Genomic DNA, 16,679 nt, shown 5'->3' on the forward strand with positions numbered 1-16,679 from the left:
TCTCCTGGAACAACTAGAAATATGGGTGGACACCACACTAATAATGTCAACCCTCAAATATATATTACAGTGTTATTAACTATAGTCACGAGGCTGTACATTACATCCCATGACTTATTTAGAACTGGAATTTTGTACCTTTTGACTCCCTTCACTCATTTTGCTCACTCCCCATTCCCACCTCTGGCAACCACCAATCTATAATTATAAATTTGTTGTTGTTGTTTTTGATGAGAAAGGCGTAGGACTTTACTCACATCGACTAAATGATGAAACCTCATTTTGCTAAGGTTCCAAGGAACTGAAAGGATATACGTAAGGCTTTAAAATATTTTCTTTGTATCTACTTGATATGTACTTGTATCAGGTCTCCCTGTGAACTATATCAACAATAGCAGTCACATGCTTATTGCCATTTCTCTTTTATAACTCAGATGTCCTTTTTATGCTTCTTTAGATGTTGTCTGTCATCGACCACAAGTTCCAAATGGAATCATTGTCTCTGGATTTGGACCCACCTATAACTACAAAAACTTTCTTGTGTTTAGCTGCAAGAAAGGTTATGTCCTCAAAGGCAGTCATTTAATCCGTTGTGAAGCTAATAACAAGTGGCATCCTTCTCCTCCCGTTTGTGAACTCAGTGAGTATGGATCAACAGAGTTCCATATTTGGCATCTAAAGTTATCCAGGAGTATGGGTGTAGCATGCTCACAGGCACAAGCCCACTTAAATCCCAATAATCATTTTAAAGTAAATTAGTACTTTTCTCTAGTTCTCTCATGCCAGAAGGAAGGTTTTTTTGCTAGTAATCTCTTAGTGTTATTTGAGGATTTCATATACATATATCATAGAGTTTTGACACCAGTGACATCATAGATATTGCAGATTTATTTATTCCTTACAAAAATTTTGCAGTAGACAAGAGTAAAGTGTCTCATCCAAAAAATAAACATATTCTGAGAAGTTTTTGAAACATGGAAGTAAAATTCCTTCAAGAGGTCTCCTTTTTAAAATTTGCACAGAGATGCTCTATGGGCTAGTGTTGACCTTGAGACCCTGAAGTTGTAAATGCATACGGATCAGTCATAATATTAATGATACTTATTGCTAACACTTATTAAGCACTTTTTATGTATCAAGAACTGTTCTAAGTGCATAACATCAATTGATTCATTTCGTATTTACATGATCCTAAGAGGTAGTTACTTTTTTTTTTTAATCCCATTTTAATGATGAGAAAACTGAGAGTGATTAAGCACAAGTTCACATAGTTAGTTGGGGATGGAAGCTACTGCTACATTGTGGCTTATTCATTCCTTCTGCCATCACAGAAATTAGGTGACATTTTAAATATGTAGCGACAAAATTTGATAAATATGCAACTTGACAGACATGTATCCCCTCTTCAATCCATATGTACCTTTGGCATCATATTGAGTAGAAAAAAAAGCAAGATCCAAAAGTTACATAGGGTAAGATTTAAGGCCAAATCATGAAGTTCCTGGTGACAGTGTCATGGTGTCTGGGGGAAGGCCTTCTATTGTAATTCCCCATTACGCAAGGAGACAGTGGAACGTTTGGTTTATCTAGCAGCAGATTTTTGCTGCTTATTCTCAGAGATCCTCTAATGCTTCCCCTGCTGAAATGCACTGACATGGAAGGAGAACTAAGCCCCTGTAGGTTGGCCCAATAACTTAGATATTGTGCCTTTCTGCACCATAGTGTGTCCCTCAATAGCAGCCTCTCAATCGCCATGTGCATTCAGTGCTTGGCAATAGTCTACCAGAGGTTGGTGCTGCCAAGTCTGTTCCTGGAATTCCCATTTGCCTTTGCTGTCTGGTTGTTTCCTCAATTAATGTGTGCTATACTTTTTTCTTTCTTTCTTTCTTTCTTTTTTGGTGACAGGCTCAATAGGTCAATCTGCCAATCCCCGAAACAGCTTTCTTTTCATCTTTGTGCTTTTTTCATGATCAGATAGTTGTATTGGGTTACCAGACATCCCCCATGCTGTCTGGAATAGAAGAGGCTATGAGCTAAGTAACCAAGAAGTATTTGCAGTTGGGACTGCGTTGAAATATCAATGCAAGCATGGCTATAGACCTATTCCAGATGAGCCTCTGACTGTGACTTGTCAGGAAAATTTCACGTGGACACCATCTGAAGGGTGTGAACGTAAGTGAACTTTGTTTTGTGTACACGTGTGTGTGTATCTTCTTTTCCATTGAAAGTGTTGAACATGGCCTAAGATTCTGTACCTTATTGATTATAATTGATTTCTCAAAATGTTCGCTTTGAAATACTTTTAGAGTTAATTTACTGGAATCTTTGCAAATTAGTAGAGAAGCTATCTTAAAGGTCATCCTGAAGATTGAGAGGGCTGAAAAATCATGCCCATCCTACTCTGCCCCTTCGAGTTCAGTATCAAATGAAAAACCAACTTGGGTATCAAACTTGAAAATAATGGATCAGCTTTATAACTGGTAAAACTGGAGTAGAGAAGACTACTGAATTATGGTCCAAATCAGATTGCCTTGATGGTCCTTGCTTCGCCATTTGAGATTTTGGGTTGCCTGGTTGAGGGAAAGTCTGTGAGCCAGACGCTAACAGGATTGGGTGTCTTATAGTTATTGAGACTCTACTGAGATTAGAAAGAGCTGGGCCTCCTTATCTGGTCTAGAGAACACATTCTCAGGAGGCCAGTCCTGCCATAGGAAGGAAGAAAGACTTGACCAGAAATGTAGAGGCTTCTTCACCAGATGAAACCCCCTCATCTCTTCCTCCTCCTCCTTCTCCTTTGGGAAAAGTGAGTGAGGAGGTGAGGGATTGGTGGATGGTGTTCTAGTCTTAGGTAGGAATGTCAGGAAACGAGGACAAGGACTCTTCATTCAGACTACTAGAATTCTGTCTTTTATAAGTGACATCATGGAGGCCTAGACTATAGGGATTGTTACTCCATACACTTAGATTTTAATATATATGTAAAAGACAGATAATGAGCAGTGGTGGTTTAGGTCAACCTATTGAGAGATCAATATTCAAAATCAGGAATTAACTAGATGTAATCGCAAAGAATCATATTCACAATATGATTGTGATTCTATTGGGAAATAATAGGGAACATTTTATTAATAAAAGGACAAAATTAAAAGCATACTTAAAGAAAAATAGGAGGGAGCATAAATAGCATCCTTTGGAGGAATCTACCCTAATGAATAGAAAAAAAAACCCCAGATATTTAATCTATCAGTTTCTTATATATAAATGGATGCCCACAGATGCTTAAAAATCTACTTGTTTTCTAAATTAGGTTTAAAGCTTCACTGATTGTTATGTTTAAAAAAAACCTTTTTACCATCTATAAATCAGAAAATGAGAAGAAGTTTATCCAAGTTATCACAAATGTGCTATATCCATATATTGGTAAATTAATATGTATTTATATATTATAATTAACATAAAATAAATATAATTAATAATGAGGTATATAAAAGTTATTTGTAAGTTATACACCTAATATAAATGCCAGGTATTACTATGACAATTTAAGGCTTATTTTCATAAATTAATTAACTTTGGCAGATACAGAGGTAGTGCTAACTATATTTGCAATTAGGGAGCTAGAGTATTTTATTCTAAGTTATTTAAAAATAAATCTAGTATTAAAAAGTGTTATCTGAGAGAAAATTTCTACAGCTTTAAAAAATATATTTATTTGATATATATATGTATACGTACATATGCGTGTGTGTGTGTGTGTAACTGAATCACGGTGCTGTACATCTGAAACTAACATGATATTGTAAGTCAACTATACTTCAATTAAAATAAAATAAAATAAATATATATATTTATTTACATTTCCCTTATGTCAGCTTTTTAAAACATTTCAAATTAAGTATTTTTTACCACTTTTTTGAGTTTTATTTATTGACATGCAATAAAATGTACATATGTAGAGTAATTCTATCAATTTGATGTATGTGCACCCTTTCAAAATTATCAGTACAATCAAGATAATGAATATATCAATCTGTCTGAAAGTTTTCTCATGCTTCTTTGTAATTTCTTCCTCAAGCCCTTCCCTGTCCTTCTTCCTTCATTGTCTCCAGAAAATCACTGCTCTGCTTTTATAGATTGGTTCGCTTTTTCTAGAATTTTATACAAGTGAAATAATACAGTATGTGCTTTTTTTGTCTGGCATCTTTCACTCAGCACGATTATTTTCAAATTGATAGATACGGTTATGTACATCAATAATTTATTCCTTTTTATTGCTGAATAGTATTCATGGTATGAATGTCCCACAGTTGTTCAGCTATTTCCCCACTTAAGGACATGTCAAGGGAAAAACTTTTTACTTACTCACATATTTACCATTTCTGGTGCTCTTTACTCCTTTCTGTAGATACAGCTTTCCATCTGGCATCATCTTCCTTTTGCTTGAATTACTTCCACCAACATTTCCTATAGTTTAGATATGCTGGTGATGAATTCTTTTAGCTTTATATGTTTGAAAAAGTTTTATTTTGCCTTTGTGTTTGAAAGATATTTTTTCTCAACAGAGAATTCTAGATTGATAGTTTTTTCTTTCACTGTTTTAAAAATGTTGCTTCTACTGTCTTCTTCTTTAAAAAAAATTTGTTGAAGTATCACTGGTTTATAGCATTATATGTTTCATGTGTGCAATATTATATTTCTACTTCTGTATACACTACAGCATGCTCACCACCAAAAATTTAGTTTCCATCCATCATCATACAGTTGACCCCTTTATCCATCTTGCCCTCCCCCCACCTCTTCTCCTATGGTAACCACGACTCTGTTCTCTGCATCTACATGTTTGCTTTTGTTTGGTTTGTTTTGTTCATTTATTTATTTAGTTTGTTTTTTATATTCCACATGTAAGTGAAATCATATAATATTTGTCTCAAGATGTCTGTTGTCAGTCTTGCTTTTTGTTCCTCTGTATTTAGGGTGTCTTTTTTCCTTAGAAAGATTTAAAAATTTTTCTCCTTATCACTGGTTTTAAGAAATTTGATTATGATATGTTGTACCTTCATCCAGTTTTCTTTTTGTTTTGTGTGATTGGGGTTTGCTGAGTTTCTTTAATCTGTGGATTTATGATTTTCATCAAATTTGATAAAATTATGACCATTATTTACTCAAATATTTTTTCACCTCCATTCCCTTCTCTCTTTCAGGGGTTCTGCTTACACATGTATGAAACCACCTGAAGTTGTTTCACAATTCATTGTAGCTCTGCATCATTTTTTCCCAGTCTTTCTATCTCTTGATATTTCATTTTTGATAATTACTATGTGTTCAAGTTTCTTAATATTTTCTTTTAGAGTGTCTAATCTAATATAAATCTGACTGAATTTTTAAATTTCAAATACTTATCTGTACATGAGACAGCTCAACTACGAGTTTTTATTTCTAATGACCTGTGTCATTTTAGGGTTTGTTTCTATTGATTGAATTTTCTCTTCATTATGTGTTATATTTTCCTTGCCTGTTTGTATATGTAGTAGTTTTATAGTTGGATGCCAGACATTTTGAATTTGATCTTTTGGTGCTGGATATTTTAGTGTTTGTTAAAAATCTCCTTGAGTTTTGCTCTGGGATGCAGTTAAATTACTTGCAAACCGATTATTTTGAGGCTTGCTTTTTAGCTTTGTCTGGAGGGATCAGAGAAGCCCCCCATTGAGACAATATTCTTCTGATTATTCTATCAATACCCCATGAAATATGAGGCTTTCCAGTCTATCTGATGGGAAGATGAACTATATTCAGGCCTGTGTGAGCTCTAGATATTGTTCTCTCTGCCCTTTTGGGTTCTTTATTGGTTATTTCCCTACATGCAGCTGAAACTTACATGCAGCTGAACACTTAAAGGGGATCCTCTGAAGATCAGCAATGCTGTATCTCTGATCAGCCATTTCCTCTTCATCACTCTGCCTGTGAACACTGACCTCTTTGGCCTCTCTGGACTCCCATCTCTGTTTCTTTAACTCCTTAACAACGTTCAGGGAGAGCAAGAAGGCTCTGCCTTGGTTCTCCCCTCTCTGTGCTGAAGGCTGAAAACTCTCCATACTGTGACTATCAAAGAGCTTTTCTCATTTGCTTCCTCACTATTAGGGATCACTGTCTGTATTGCTTGATACTTAATGTCAAAAAGCATTATTTCATTAATTTTGTCCTTTCCCCCTTTTGTCCTTTTTAAATTGTTTCAGGCTGAGAGTGAATCCTATCCCTGTTACTCCATCTTGATCAGAAGCAGACGTCGAAATAAAGGTTCTAAAGTATTGGGTTGGCCAAAAAGTTCCTTTAGCTTTTAAATAAAAGACACATTTTTCATTTTCACCAAGAACTTTATTTATTTATTTATTTTTTTAAGCTTCGGGGCTTCTCTTTTTTTTTTTTTAATTAATTAATTAATTTATTTATTTATTTTTGGCTGTGTTGGGTCTTCATTTCTGTGTGAGGGCCTTCCCTAGTTGCGGCAAGCGGGGGGCCACTCTTCATCGCGGTGCGCGGGCCTCTCACCATCGCGGCCTCTCTTGTTGCGGAGCACAGGCTCCAGACGCGCAGGCTCAGTAATTGTGGCTCACGGGCCCAGTTGCTCCGTGGCATGTGGGATCCTCCCAGACCAGGGCTCAAACCCGTGTTCCCTGCATTGGCAGGCAGATTCTCAACCACTGCGCCACCAGGGAAGCCCCAAGAACTTTATTGAACAACGTATTTACTGTTTTGTTCCACTACCTTCTGCCATTTTTCAGGGAACTTCATAATTCCATCTTCCCCAAACTTTTTATCTTTTTGAGCAAAGGACTGTTCCAGGTGCCTTTTGCAGTCTTCCAGGGAATTGAAATTTTTTCCATTAAGAGAATTTTGTAAAGACCAAAATAAATGTAAATCTAAATGTGCAATGTCTGGTGAATACGGCAGATGAATCAAAACTTCCCAGCCAAGCTGTAACAGTTTTTGCTTGGTCATCAAACAAACATGCAGTCTTGCATTATCCTGATGGAAGATTTTACGTTTTCTTTTGACCAATTCTGGATGCTTTTTGTTGAGTGCTGCTTTCAGTTGGTCTAATTGGGAGCAGTACTGGTTAGAATTAATTGTTTGGTTTTCCAGAAGGAGTTCATAATAGAGGACTCCCTTCCAATCCCACCATATACACAACATCACCTTCTTTGGATGAAGACCGGCCTTTGGTGTGGTTGGTGGTGGTTCATTTAACTTGCCCCACGATCTCTTCCATTCCACGTTATTGTACAGTATTCACTTTTCATCACCTGTCACAATTTGTTTTAAAAATGGAACTTTTTCATTACGTTTAAGTAGAGAATCGCATGCGGAAATACAGTCAAGAAGGTTTTTTTCACTTAATTTATGTGGAACCCAAACGTCAACGCGATGAACATAACCAAGCTGGTGCAAATGATTTTCAACGCTTGATTTGAATATTTTGAGTATGTCAGCTATCTCCCACACGGTATAACATTGATTGTTCTCAATTAATGTCTTGATTTGATCACTATCAACTTCAACTGGTTTACCCGACCATGGAACATCATCCAGAGAGAAATCTCCAGCATGAAACTTCACACACCACTTTTGACACATTTGATCAGTCACAGCACTTTCTCCATACACTGCACAAATCTCTTTTTTTTTGCATTTCTGTTGCGTTTTTACCTTTCTTGAAATAATAAAGCATAATGTGCCGAAAGTGTTGCTTTTTTTCCTTCCATCTTCAATATTACACAAAAATTCACCAATTTTGATAAGTTTCTTTTTTTAAATGAACGCTGATATGATAGCTGTCACAATACAATCTAACAAAATTGTTTCGAATGAAGTTAAAGACAACTAAGCACTACTAGAGCCATCTTATGGAAAAAACTGAATGAACTCTTTGGCCAACCCAATAGTTCTTTCTCTTCAATTTTGCATCAAAAGAAAAAAAAAAATCCTGACCTTAATCAATAACTAAATTTCATCCTGTGTATTACCTCTAAAGTTGATATAAAACTCTGAAAATATTTATTTCTTCATCCTTGAGAATAGAGAGGGAGAGGTATATATGAGTCAATAAAGCTTTGCCAAGAGGTATTCGTTAATAGGCAGCTCCAATCATTCTGAATGACGTAACCCCAAGGACGATCACAAAAAGATAAATTAAGAATTTATTTATTGTTATTCATGAAAAACATGTTGGAAATTAACATTTTATACAGACTTCCTTTAGCACCTAAGTATTACAACATTTTTGTTGAAGACTAACAAACACAAGAGTGCACAGTAAACACACCCATGTAACCACTGTGAGAGATATCCCCGTTGCTCTAACCAGTCACCAACCACACTTTCCTGTCTTATAACAGGTAAATGCTTTTCTGACTTATAACATCTATTTTAGAACTTTATATAAACAGAATGATTTGGTGTTTTGTATTTTGCTTCTTTTGATCAACATTTGCGAGATTCATCCATATTATGGATTGAGGTTGTGGTATATTTATTTTTATGCCTGTTTAGTACTCCCTTGTAAAATATATATAATTTAGTTATTCATTCTCTTCTTGATGGGCTTTTGGATTGTTTCCAGTTTAGAGTTATTAAGAATAATGCTGCTTTTAGCATTCTTGTATGTGTCTTTGGGTACGCATGTAACAGATGTGTGCTGGATAAACATCCAAGACTGAAATTGCCATGACATAAGTATAAATATGTCCATAATTAGTAGATAATGTCAAATTTTTCAAAATAGTACTCTATATGACTTCAATCCTTGAAATTTGTTGAGACTTGCTTCATTGCAAAGCATATAGTTATTTTTTACAAATGTTTAGTATGTACTTGAAAAGTTGTGTATTTTGCAATTTTGGGGTGCAATATTCTACATATAAAAATTACATCCAATTTGTCAATGGTGTTGTTCAAATCTATATCCATTTCTATACTGATTTCTTGTCAATTGTATCAGTTCCTGAGACAGCTTTGCATGTCTCCTTGATGATGTCATTAAACATGAGCATCACTTTTTATCTATCAGGGGTATGCTGCCCAGCACCAGAGCTGGAGACTATGAGAATCACAAGTGAAAGGACAGATTTTCCTGATAGGTGTGAGTATGCCTATGGACACAGTGTTTCATATACATGTGATGAAGGCTATTACCCTGTTTCTCCTGACGGAATGAGTTCATGCCAAGCAGATGGCACGTGGAAGCCTGAAATGCCAGCATGTAAGCAAGGTAAGAATATTGAAAGAACTTTTCATAATTATTCTACAGATTCCTCAGATGGTTCCATTTCGTTCCACAAATGATCAAACTGCTTAAAACCAGGTGATTCTGGGGTTGTTTTTTCCAGAAATATTGTGCAAAGGTGGTCACAGATATTATATGTACCACTAGCACCATGCAAGGCAGCTACAGAACAAGGTTTATCAGTTGAAAAACATAAACAAACAGAAAGTCTTATAAGAAAATTATCTTGCAAGAGAAAATAGTAGCTTTGATAAAATCTCCTTCAAAGTCTCATTTTCTCATTTTTCCTGCATATATAGTCTGTAAGCACTATGGTCTATGTTCCAGTAAAGAGAGACACCACCTTACAAACCTCTGTATTTATAAGTCAAGGGGGCAAGAATCATTTATAAACTTATGTAACAATGGAAGCTCCCAGGTTGAGGATGTGACTTTGTTAGAAAGGGGAGCCTTTGGAGCCTAGTGACTTTTCTTGCTCTAACTCAGTCTTGCTAATTCACCTCTTTGTTTAAATACCAGAAGGGAGAAGAAATGAGTACCTAGGGCTATAAAGATCTGCTTCTAATTAGGTTAAGACACTAGAAATGTCATCATTATGGAGATATCTTCATTATGAAAGATTCTTCACATCAACAAGATAGAGATCATTGGGTATCTTAGTTTGGGTTACTCTGAAAGCAAAGCTTGAGAAAATGACTAGGGTGCCAGTGGTTTATTTTGGATGCTATAGGATCCAAAAGTAGGAAGTAGGATCCTAGGGAGTAGGAGTGAAGGATGAGATTGAGACAGGGAAAAAGAGAAAAGGTGAGTATTGTAAACAGCAGGTGCTCAATTCTTTGAGACCACTAAGTGTAAGGAATGCCTTTCAAAATTGTCTGTCTGAAGGATGGGAGACTGGGATGTTTGTCCACTGCTTTCTGTCCCCCATCAGTTTAGGGTTGCCCTGAGGGCAGTAACTGCCCCCTCAATTCCAACTGTGCTTCTTCAACTTCAGAGAAGGCCCAAGGCAGAAAAACTGAGAGATTCACTGTGAATGCTTTCTGTAGAACACCATCAGTATAAATGTGAGCTTGTGTAAACTATGTACTCCAGCTGAGACTGTAATCAGAGGTGGACCAAAGGGATATGACATGAGTACAAAAGCATTTGCTACAGTATACCCTTTACACCACTCTGATCTGTTTATGCCCCTTTTACTTGTGCTCTATCACTGATTCTAAAGTAATGGCTGGCTGCAGTCTCTTAAAAATTACTCTAAGGGAGGGTTAGTAGAATGTTACCTCTGATCTTGAGGCTGTAGTTGATATAAATCATTTTCCTTTGCTACCACCTGAGAGAGCAACTACTGCGCAAATACTGTGCCTGAGAGAGCAACTACTGTGCAACTACTGCACCTGAGAGCACAGGCTCAGTAGTTGTGGCGCACGGGCTTAGTTGTTCCGCGGCATGTGGGATCTTCCTGGACGAGGGCTTGAATCCGTGTCCCCTGCATTGGCAGGCGGATTCTTAACCACTGCACCAGCAGGGAAGCCCCCATGCATTTATTTTATTAATAAAAATTAAATCAAAATTTATTTCTAATGGAGTATTTGAAATGAAGTTGACAAAAGACTGTATGTGAACTCTAGACTTAATATAAAGGTGAAAATGTTACCCTCACCATCAATGTTCAGAACAAGAAACTGGTTGCTAGGGACATAAAATGTTACAATACATGATCTTCAACATCAAAGTAGACAGAAAAGAATGTATTAGTGTATGGAACTGTTAAACAACAGCTACAGAACATAAAATGCAGTTTTAGGGAGCTTGAGGACTTTGGTTGGGGACAGGTCTGTATCTAATCCGGCCCTTGACACTTAATAGCTTTGTTACCCGGTGAAAGGTACTTAACCCCTTTCTCTTTTTTTCTTTTTTAATTTTTTTGGAGTATAATTGATTTACAATGTTGTGTTAGTATCAGATGTACAGCAAAGTGAATCAGTTATACATATACATATATCCACTCTTTTTTAGATTCTTTTCCCATATAGGCCATTACAGACTATTGAGTAGAGTTCCCTGTACTATACAGTAGGTCCTTATTAGTTACTTAACCCCTATCAACCTCTGTTCCATTATCCACAAAATGGGGATGATGATAATACTTACCTCTGGAGTTGTTATGAGGATTAAATGAGATCATGCTGGTAATGCTTAGCATAGCATTATGATGAAAATAATAAATAATTCCAAGTCATCTATTGCTAATAAGTGCTATAAAATGAAAGAACAGTCATTGTTTATTGGAGTAGTCAAAGAAGGCTTGCAGATAAAGTGAGACTTCAGATAATGAATAGAGAAGGTAAGAACATTCTAATAAGAAAGGATCCCAGGAGGAAATGTATAGAAGTGGAAATGCATATGGCAGGTTTGGGTAAAGATGAGTTGACTAGTTTGATTAAATAGAATAGTGATAGATGACTTTGAAGGACCTATGAGAAAGGCCAATAGAGGTTTTTTCCAGATGTCTATGGGTTGTTACATATGCTAGTTATTTTATTTTTAGAAAATATAGCATTCCAAAATCCCTTTCACTTAGTTTTAACCTTAGGAAGAAATTATCCTTCAACATAGGCCTTCCTCTGACATGTCCAGGCCTCTAAATTTATTGCAATTTTTCATACAAAATTGTGAAACTGGAGACAGTTCCCTTTCAGTGTTCTTACCCCAACATTTCATGTTCCTTGTTTCAACAGTTAAGTCACTGCTTAAGTTGTAAAATACAGTAATTACATTCTTATGGTGGTATTGTAGTTGTGAGAAAGTTAGGGATTATTTGGAAATCCTGCATTCATTCAGAGTCTTTATAATTTTTCACAGTTGAATATTTTCTTTATTCAGCCTGATGTCTACTGAGAATAATTGTAGTTTAACATGGCTCATTGTGAATAATTTATGCTTTCATGCCAAAACTCCTATTATATCTCCAAGCAGGGAAACATTTTAGCAATGCCCTAAAAAAAAAAAAGAAGTCCTATAATAAAGTGGGAGAATTCTCTCAGCCCAAGTTGCTTTTATTCACACAAGTTTTCTTCCAGCTTCTCAGCCTGAAAGCAGTAGAAATGTTTGAGTTGTGGCAAGTTATCCTATGGGAAAAGGATGGGAATGGGAAGACTGGAATCTCCTTCAAATCACCCGGATTTGGGAAAGTCCTGTTAATCTGAAGCTATGAGCTCACACTCTTCCCTCTCTCTCACCAGCCAAGTTTGCAGTTCATCTCCCAGAATTGCCCATGGACACTACAAGGAAGATATTATATATATATATATATATATTTTTTTTTTATTAGACTTAAAAGTCAAAGTTTTTGCATTGCTTTACAAGTTTTCATCTTACATCCAATTAGATCTTCTCTCTATCCCTTAAATTCTCATCCATCCTTCAAAACCCGCTTTAAGTTCTATTTTTCAAGACAATTTCAGTGAGTTGTACAATGCTTACTGATCTCCCACATCTTTTATCATTTCACCATTTTTTTCATTTTGAAATAATTTCAGACTTACAAAAACTTGCAAAACCAGCTCAGAGTATTTCCATATGCTCTTCATTCAGATTCCCCCAATATTAACATCTAACATAACCACAATAAGATGATAAAAATAAGGAAATTAACATTGATATAATACTACAGTCCTTACTCAAAATTTTCATTTTGTTCCACTAATGCTCTTGCTCTGTTGCAAGATTAAGCATTCCATTTAGGTTTTTTGTTTTTTGTTTTGTAACATGTAATTTTTAAAAAACCCTTTATTGTTTTAGAGCAGTTTTAGGTTTACAACAAAACTGAGAAGAAGATACAGAGATCCCCTCTCAGAGGTTTCCTATATTCCCCCTGCCTCTACACATGCACAGTCTTCCGCATTATCAACATTCCTCACCAGAACAAGGAAGATATTTTAATACCTTCTTATCCTGAAGCTACATATGCATGTCATGACGGATATGTTCTGATTGGAGAGGCTAAAATCTTCTGCAAGTCTTTATGCTAGTTACCTTTTCAATGTCAAGGAAGTGAAAGAGGAGTTGGTTCCTCTAGATCCACCCACAGCCCACTGCTAAGAAGATAGAATTAGAAAATAGTGAGAGCAATGTTTCCTGTTGATCAAAGGTACCACATAAATTTTGTCTTTTATTTAGTTAGTTTGAATAGTTAAGTCACACATGGTAAACTTAAAAAAATCATTGACAATGAACTTGACTTCTCACACCTTCAAAAGCTGTCCTTCAAAAGCACAGCTCAGGGAGACGCAAGAGAGAGGAGATATGGGGATGTGTGTATATGTATGGCTGATTCACTTTGTTATACAGCAGAAACGAACACACCATTGTAAAGCAATTATACTCCAATAAAGATGTTAAAAAAAAAAAAAAAAAGGCACAGCTCATCCCTTTTCCAGAGGCACCTACTACTACCTTGTTCTTAGGTATCTTTCCAGAGTATCTAGAGACAATGTCTTTTACCTGAGAATATCGTTGTGGCTCTAGTAAAGTTTTCATGACAATCTCATGAGTTATTTCTAACTACTCAAGAAAGAGGAATCTCATGTGTTAATTCCCAAATCACGAAGTGTTAGAAATCTTCACAAAAGCTACCATTTTCCCGTGACCCTTCCATTTCCATTTTCGATGACCCGATGGTGCTCCTGGTTGGTCAACCTGTTGTAGCAACAAGATCAGTCAAGAATGGGCTTGCCTTCAATGTACATGGTATTTTCATCATTTTGCTAACAATTTCATTTAACCCAGGCAGATTATGAGGCAAGAACAATGAAAAGTACATACCTAAGACCATATGCAGACCAAGGCTGTGGGGTGTAGCAATTAAGAGCAAAGTTCCTGCTACCTAAAAGCTATGTGACACTGAGGAAATTATTAACTTTTCCAGTTTCTTTGTAGTATCTAATTCACAGAGTTGTAGTGAGGATTAAATGAGATAAGGCGTGTAAAGGATTTAGCACATGACTGACAAAAGTACTAGCTCAATAAATGTTAATTATTGCTACTGTAATTTGCATTATTACTATTATAATACTATTGTATTATGAAAATGAAAGATAATATAGAACAACTTGCAAGACCTGAGTATAACTTATGAACAGAATTTCTCATCATTTGCATTGTTCAATGCTGTTATGTTGTCTTTTACTGAGAAACACAGTATGCTCAAAAATATCTTTCCATTACAGCTATGTGTCTGAAACCAGAGATAGAAAATGGAACGCTGTCCGTGGATAAGGAGAAGTATGTTGCATCTGAGAATGTCACAGTCCAGTGTGACTCTGGGTTTAGTTTGTTTGGTCCCCAAGATATCACTTGCTCAGAGAACACAACCTGGCACCCAACGGTGCCCACTTGTCACTGGGTAAATTGCACGAATGTATGTCCCTCTGCTTTCAAACCTTAAAAGTGGTGCCTCCCCCAAAACACCATCAAGCCAGCAAAGGTGAGATCTGAATTTTGTCAGGATGTATAAGTAACTTACCAAAATTATCACTTTCCACCTTGAAGCACTGTGGTGAGCTGCGAGAGGCAAGTTTCCCTGCTCTGTGGCTGGAGCCAAGACCACTAGATTTTGGGGGGTCCCATAGTCCCAGACATCCTGACCCCTAGCTCTACATTTTATGTAATAAATGCTGTTTGCTCCATTTCTGGTTGATCATTAGAATTATTCCTCAGTTGTCCTTGCAGGGGTGCTCTGGGTCTCCTTTACAGCTCTGCATCTTTTCTGCTTCAGCTCTGCTTGGTTGCTGCTCAGAACAGATCTGGGCTTGGCCTGAATGTTCACATTTGCTAGGAAGCAATCTTTCCTGATATCCTGTTCATCCATCCATCCACTGGTCAATCTCACATTTGCCAGTAATGCCTCTTAAATCCTCCCCCCCACCCCCTGCCTCCTCTTTCCTTTAAATCACTTTTAGGAGGTCCCTGAGGTCTGTGAGCAAGCGCCCACGGGCAGACACCTCAGGCAGTGTCTCCCAAGCCCGCAGAATGTGGAAATGGCCCTAGAGTTGTATAAACTGTCTCTGAAGACCAGATGTCTTTTGTTGGAGGGTACCCTGGCCCACCCGCCAATTCTTCCAGCCCTGTGTTTAGGGAGAATATGCACATTTGTGTAGGTTAGCGCTTGGAATTAGGCAGATGCCTTGTACCCCCAAAAGCCCCCTCCTGGACCCGGCCCTCTCCCAGACACCTGCTGCGCTGCAGGTCCTCGGCTATCCCGAGCTGCGCGGCCCGCGCATGCGCAGTATGCACTTCTTCTGCAGGCCTCGGGCAGCGGGAACCCTCCTGGCCCCTGTAGCTAGAGCTGGTCCCAGCCACCTGCATCGCCCCCAGGGCAGAGAGAGACCAGTCCCCGAAATCATTCTGAGGTGGCGGCTTTAAACTAGCGACAGCCAGTCCCCATTTTCACTTGTTGCCTGATGGGGTCCCCTTCTCCTGAACAATTGGAACGAGAGAGTCAAGTTTAAGAATATCACTAAGAAATTTTCTTAAAAAGAGGAAAAAAGGGGTCACTTTTGCCTTTAAGTCAATGTACGGAATCTCTGTTCAACAACTCTACTGTTCCTTAAGCACAATCACTCAATAAATGTCTGGGCTCGAAGCGCTGGATTATGATTACTGCTACTGAAAATGCGTAATTTTTGATAATCTAGACTTCTGTGATTCAAATGTTTAATTTTCTGGACCCGAAGTGCTGGCTAATTAAATGAGCACCTTTCAAATATCAGATTGTCTCTGTTATTGTTACTGTACCACGTTCGTTTTGCTCCACGCACAGCAAGCCAAACCTCGCAAGGAGTTGAGAGAACAAATCTCAAATCTGCTTCCCTGAAGACAAAGGGCTTGGGTATTTATGGGATAAAGAATAAAGAAGCTGGGTGGTCTGAGGCACAGGGAGCATGGGTAGTGTGGGGAAAGGTGATTGGGAAAAGGTGCGATAATTGTCATCTGTGCAGGTATAACTAAGCTATGGGCTTCTGCAAGTTCAGAAGATCACCAAGTGGACACTCACACATGCTCAGTTGAAGGGTTAGTGGTCCTATCCAGTCGCTACCAGCTCAGGTCCAACCAGATGCAACTGACTGCAAGTCCCTGGAAAACAACTGGGGCAAACATCTTACTGTTTAGGCGAGGAGCTGCTTAGAGGACATAGAAACAATTAAAACGACCTTGATTAGTAAAGGCAGGTTACAGGTGAAATGGATTAAACTAATGACTACTCATGGGTTCACTGTCATATTGGTTAGTTTGTCACACCTCCAGTACACAAATTCACAGATGTCAGCAATTAACTTCCTTTTTTTTTTTTTTTTTTTTGTATCTCAGAAAGCATGCAATCCAGAAAATTCAAAATATG

The 16,679-nt window shown here is 37.4% G+C and overlaps 1 protein-coding gene across 1 annotated transcript in view; it reads left to right on the forward strand.

The window, feature by feature from the left end:
• Nucleotides 1-16,679, forward strand: part of LOC137763000 (zona pellucida sperm-binding protein 3 receptor-like) — a 53,041-nt gene that overhangs the window by 22,204 nt on the left and 14,158 nt on the right. The window contains exons 6-8 of the mRNA XM_068541648.1: nt 458-640; nt 1,975-2,172; nt 9,065-9,265. Coding sequence (XP_068397749.1) covers nt 458-640; nt 1,975-2,172; nt 9,065-9,265 — 582 coding nt within the window. The remainder of the gene's footprint in view (nt 1-457; nt 641-1,974; nt 2,173-9,064; nt 9,266-16,679) is intronic.

Source organism: Eschrichtius robustus, chromosome 3 (genome assembly GCF_028021215.1).
Source record: "Eschrichtius robustus isolate mEscRob2 chromosome 3, mEscRob2.pri, whole genome shotgun sequence".
Lineage (NCBI taxonomy): Eukaryota > Metazoa > Chordata > Mammalia > Artiodactyla > Eschrichtiidae > Eschrichtius > Eschrichtius robustus.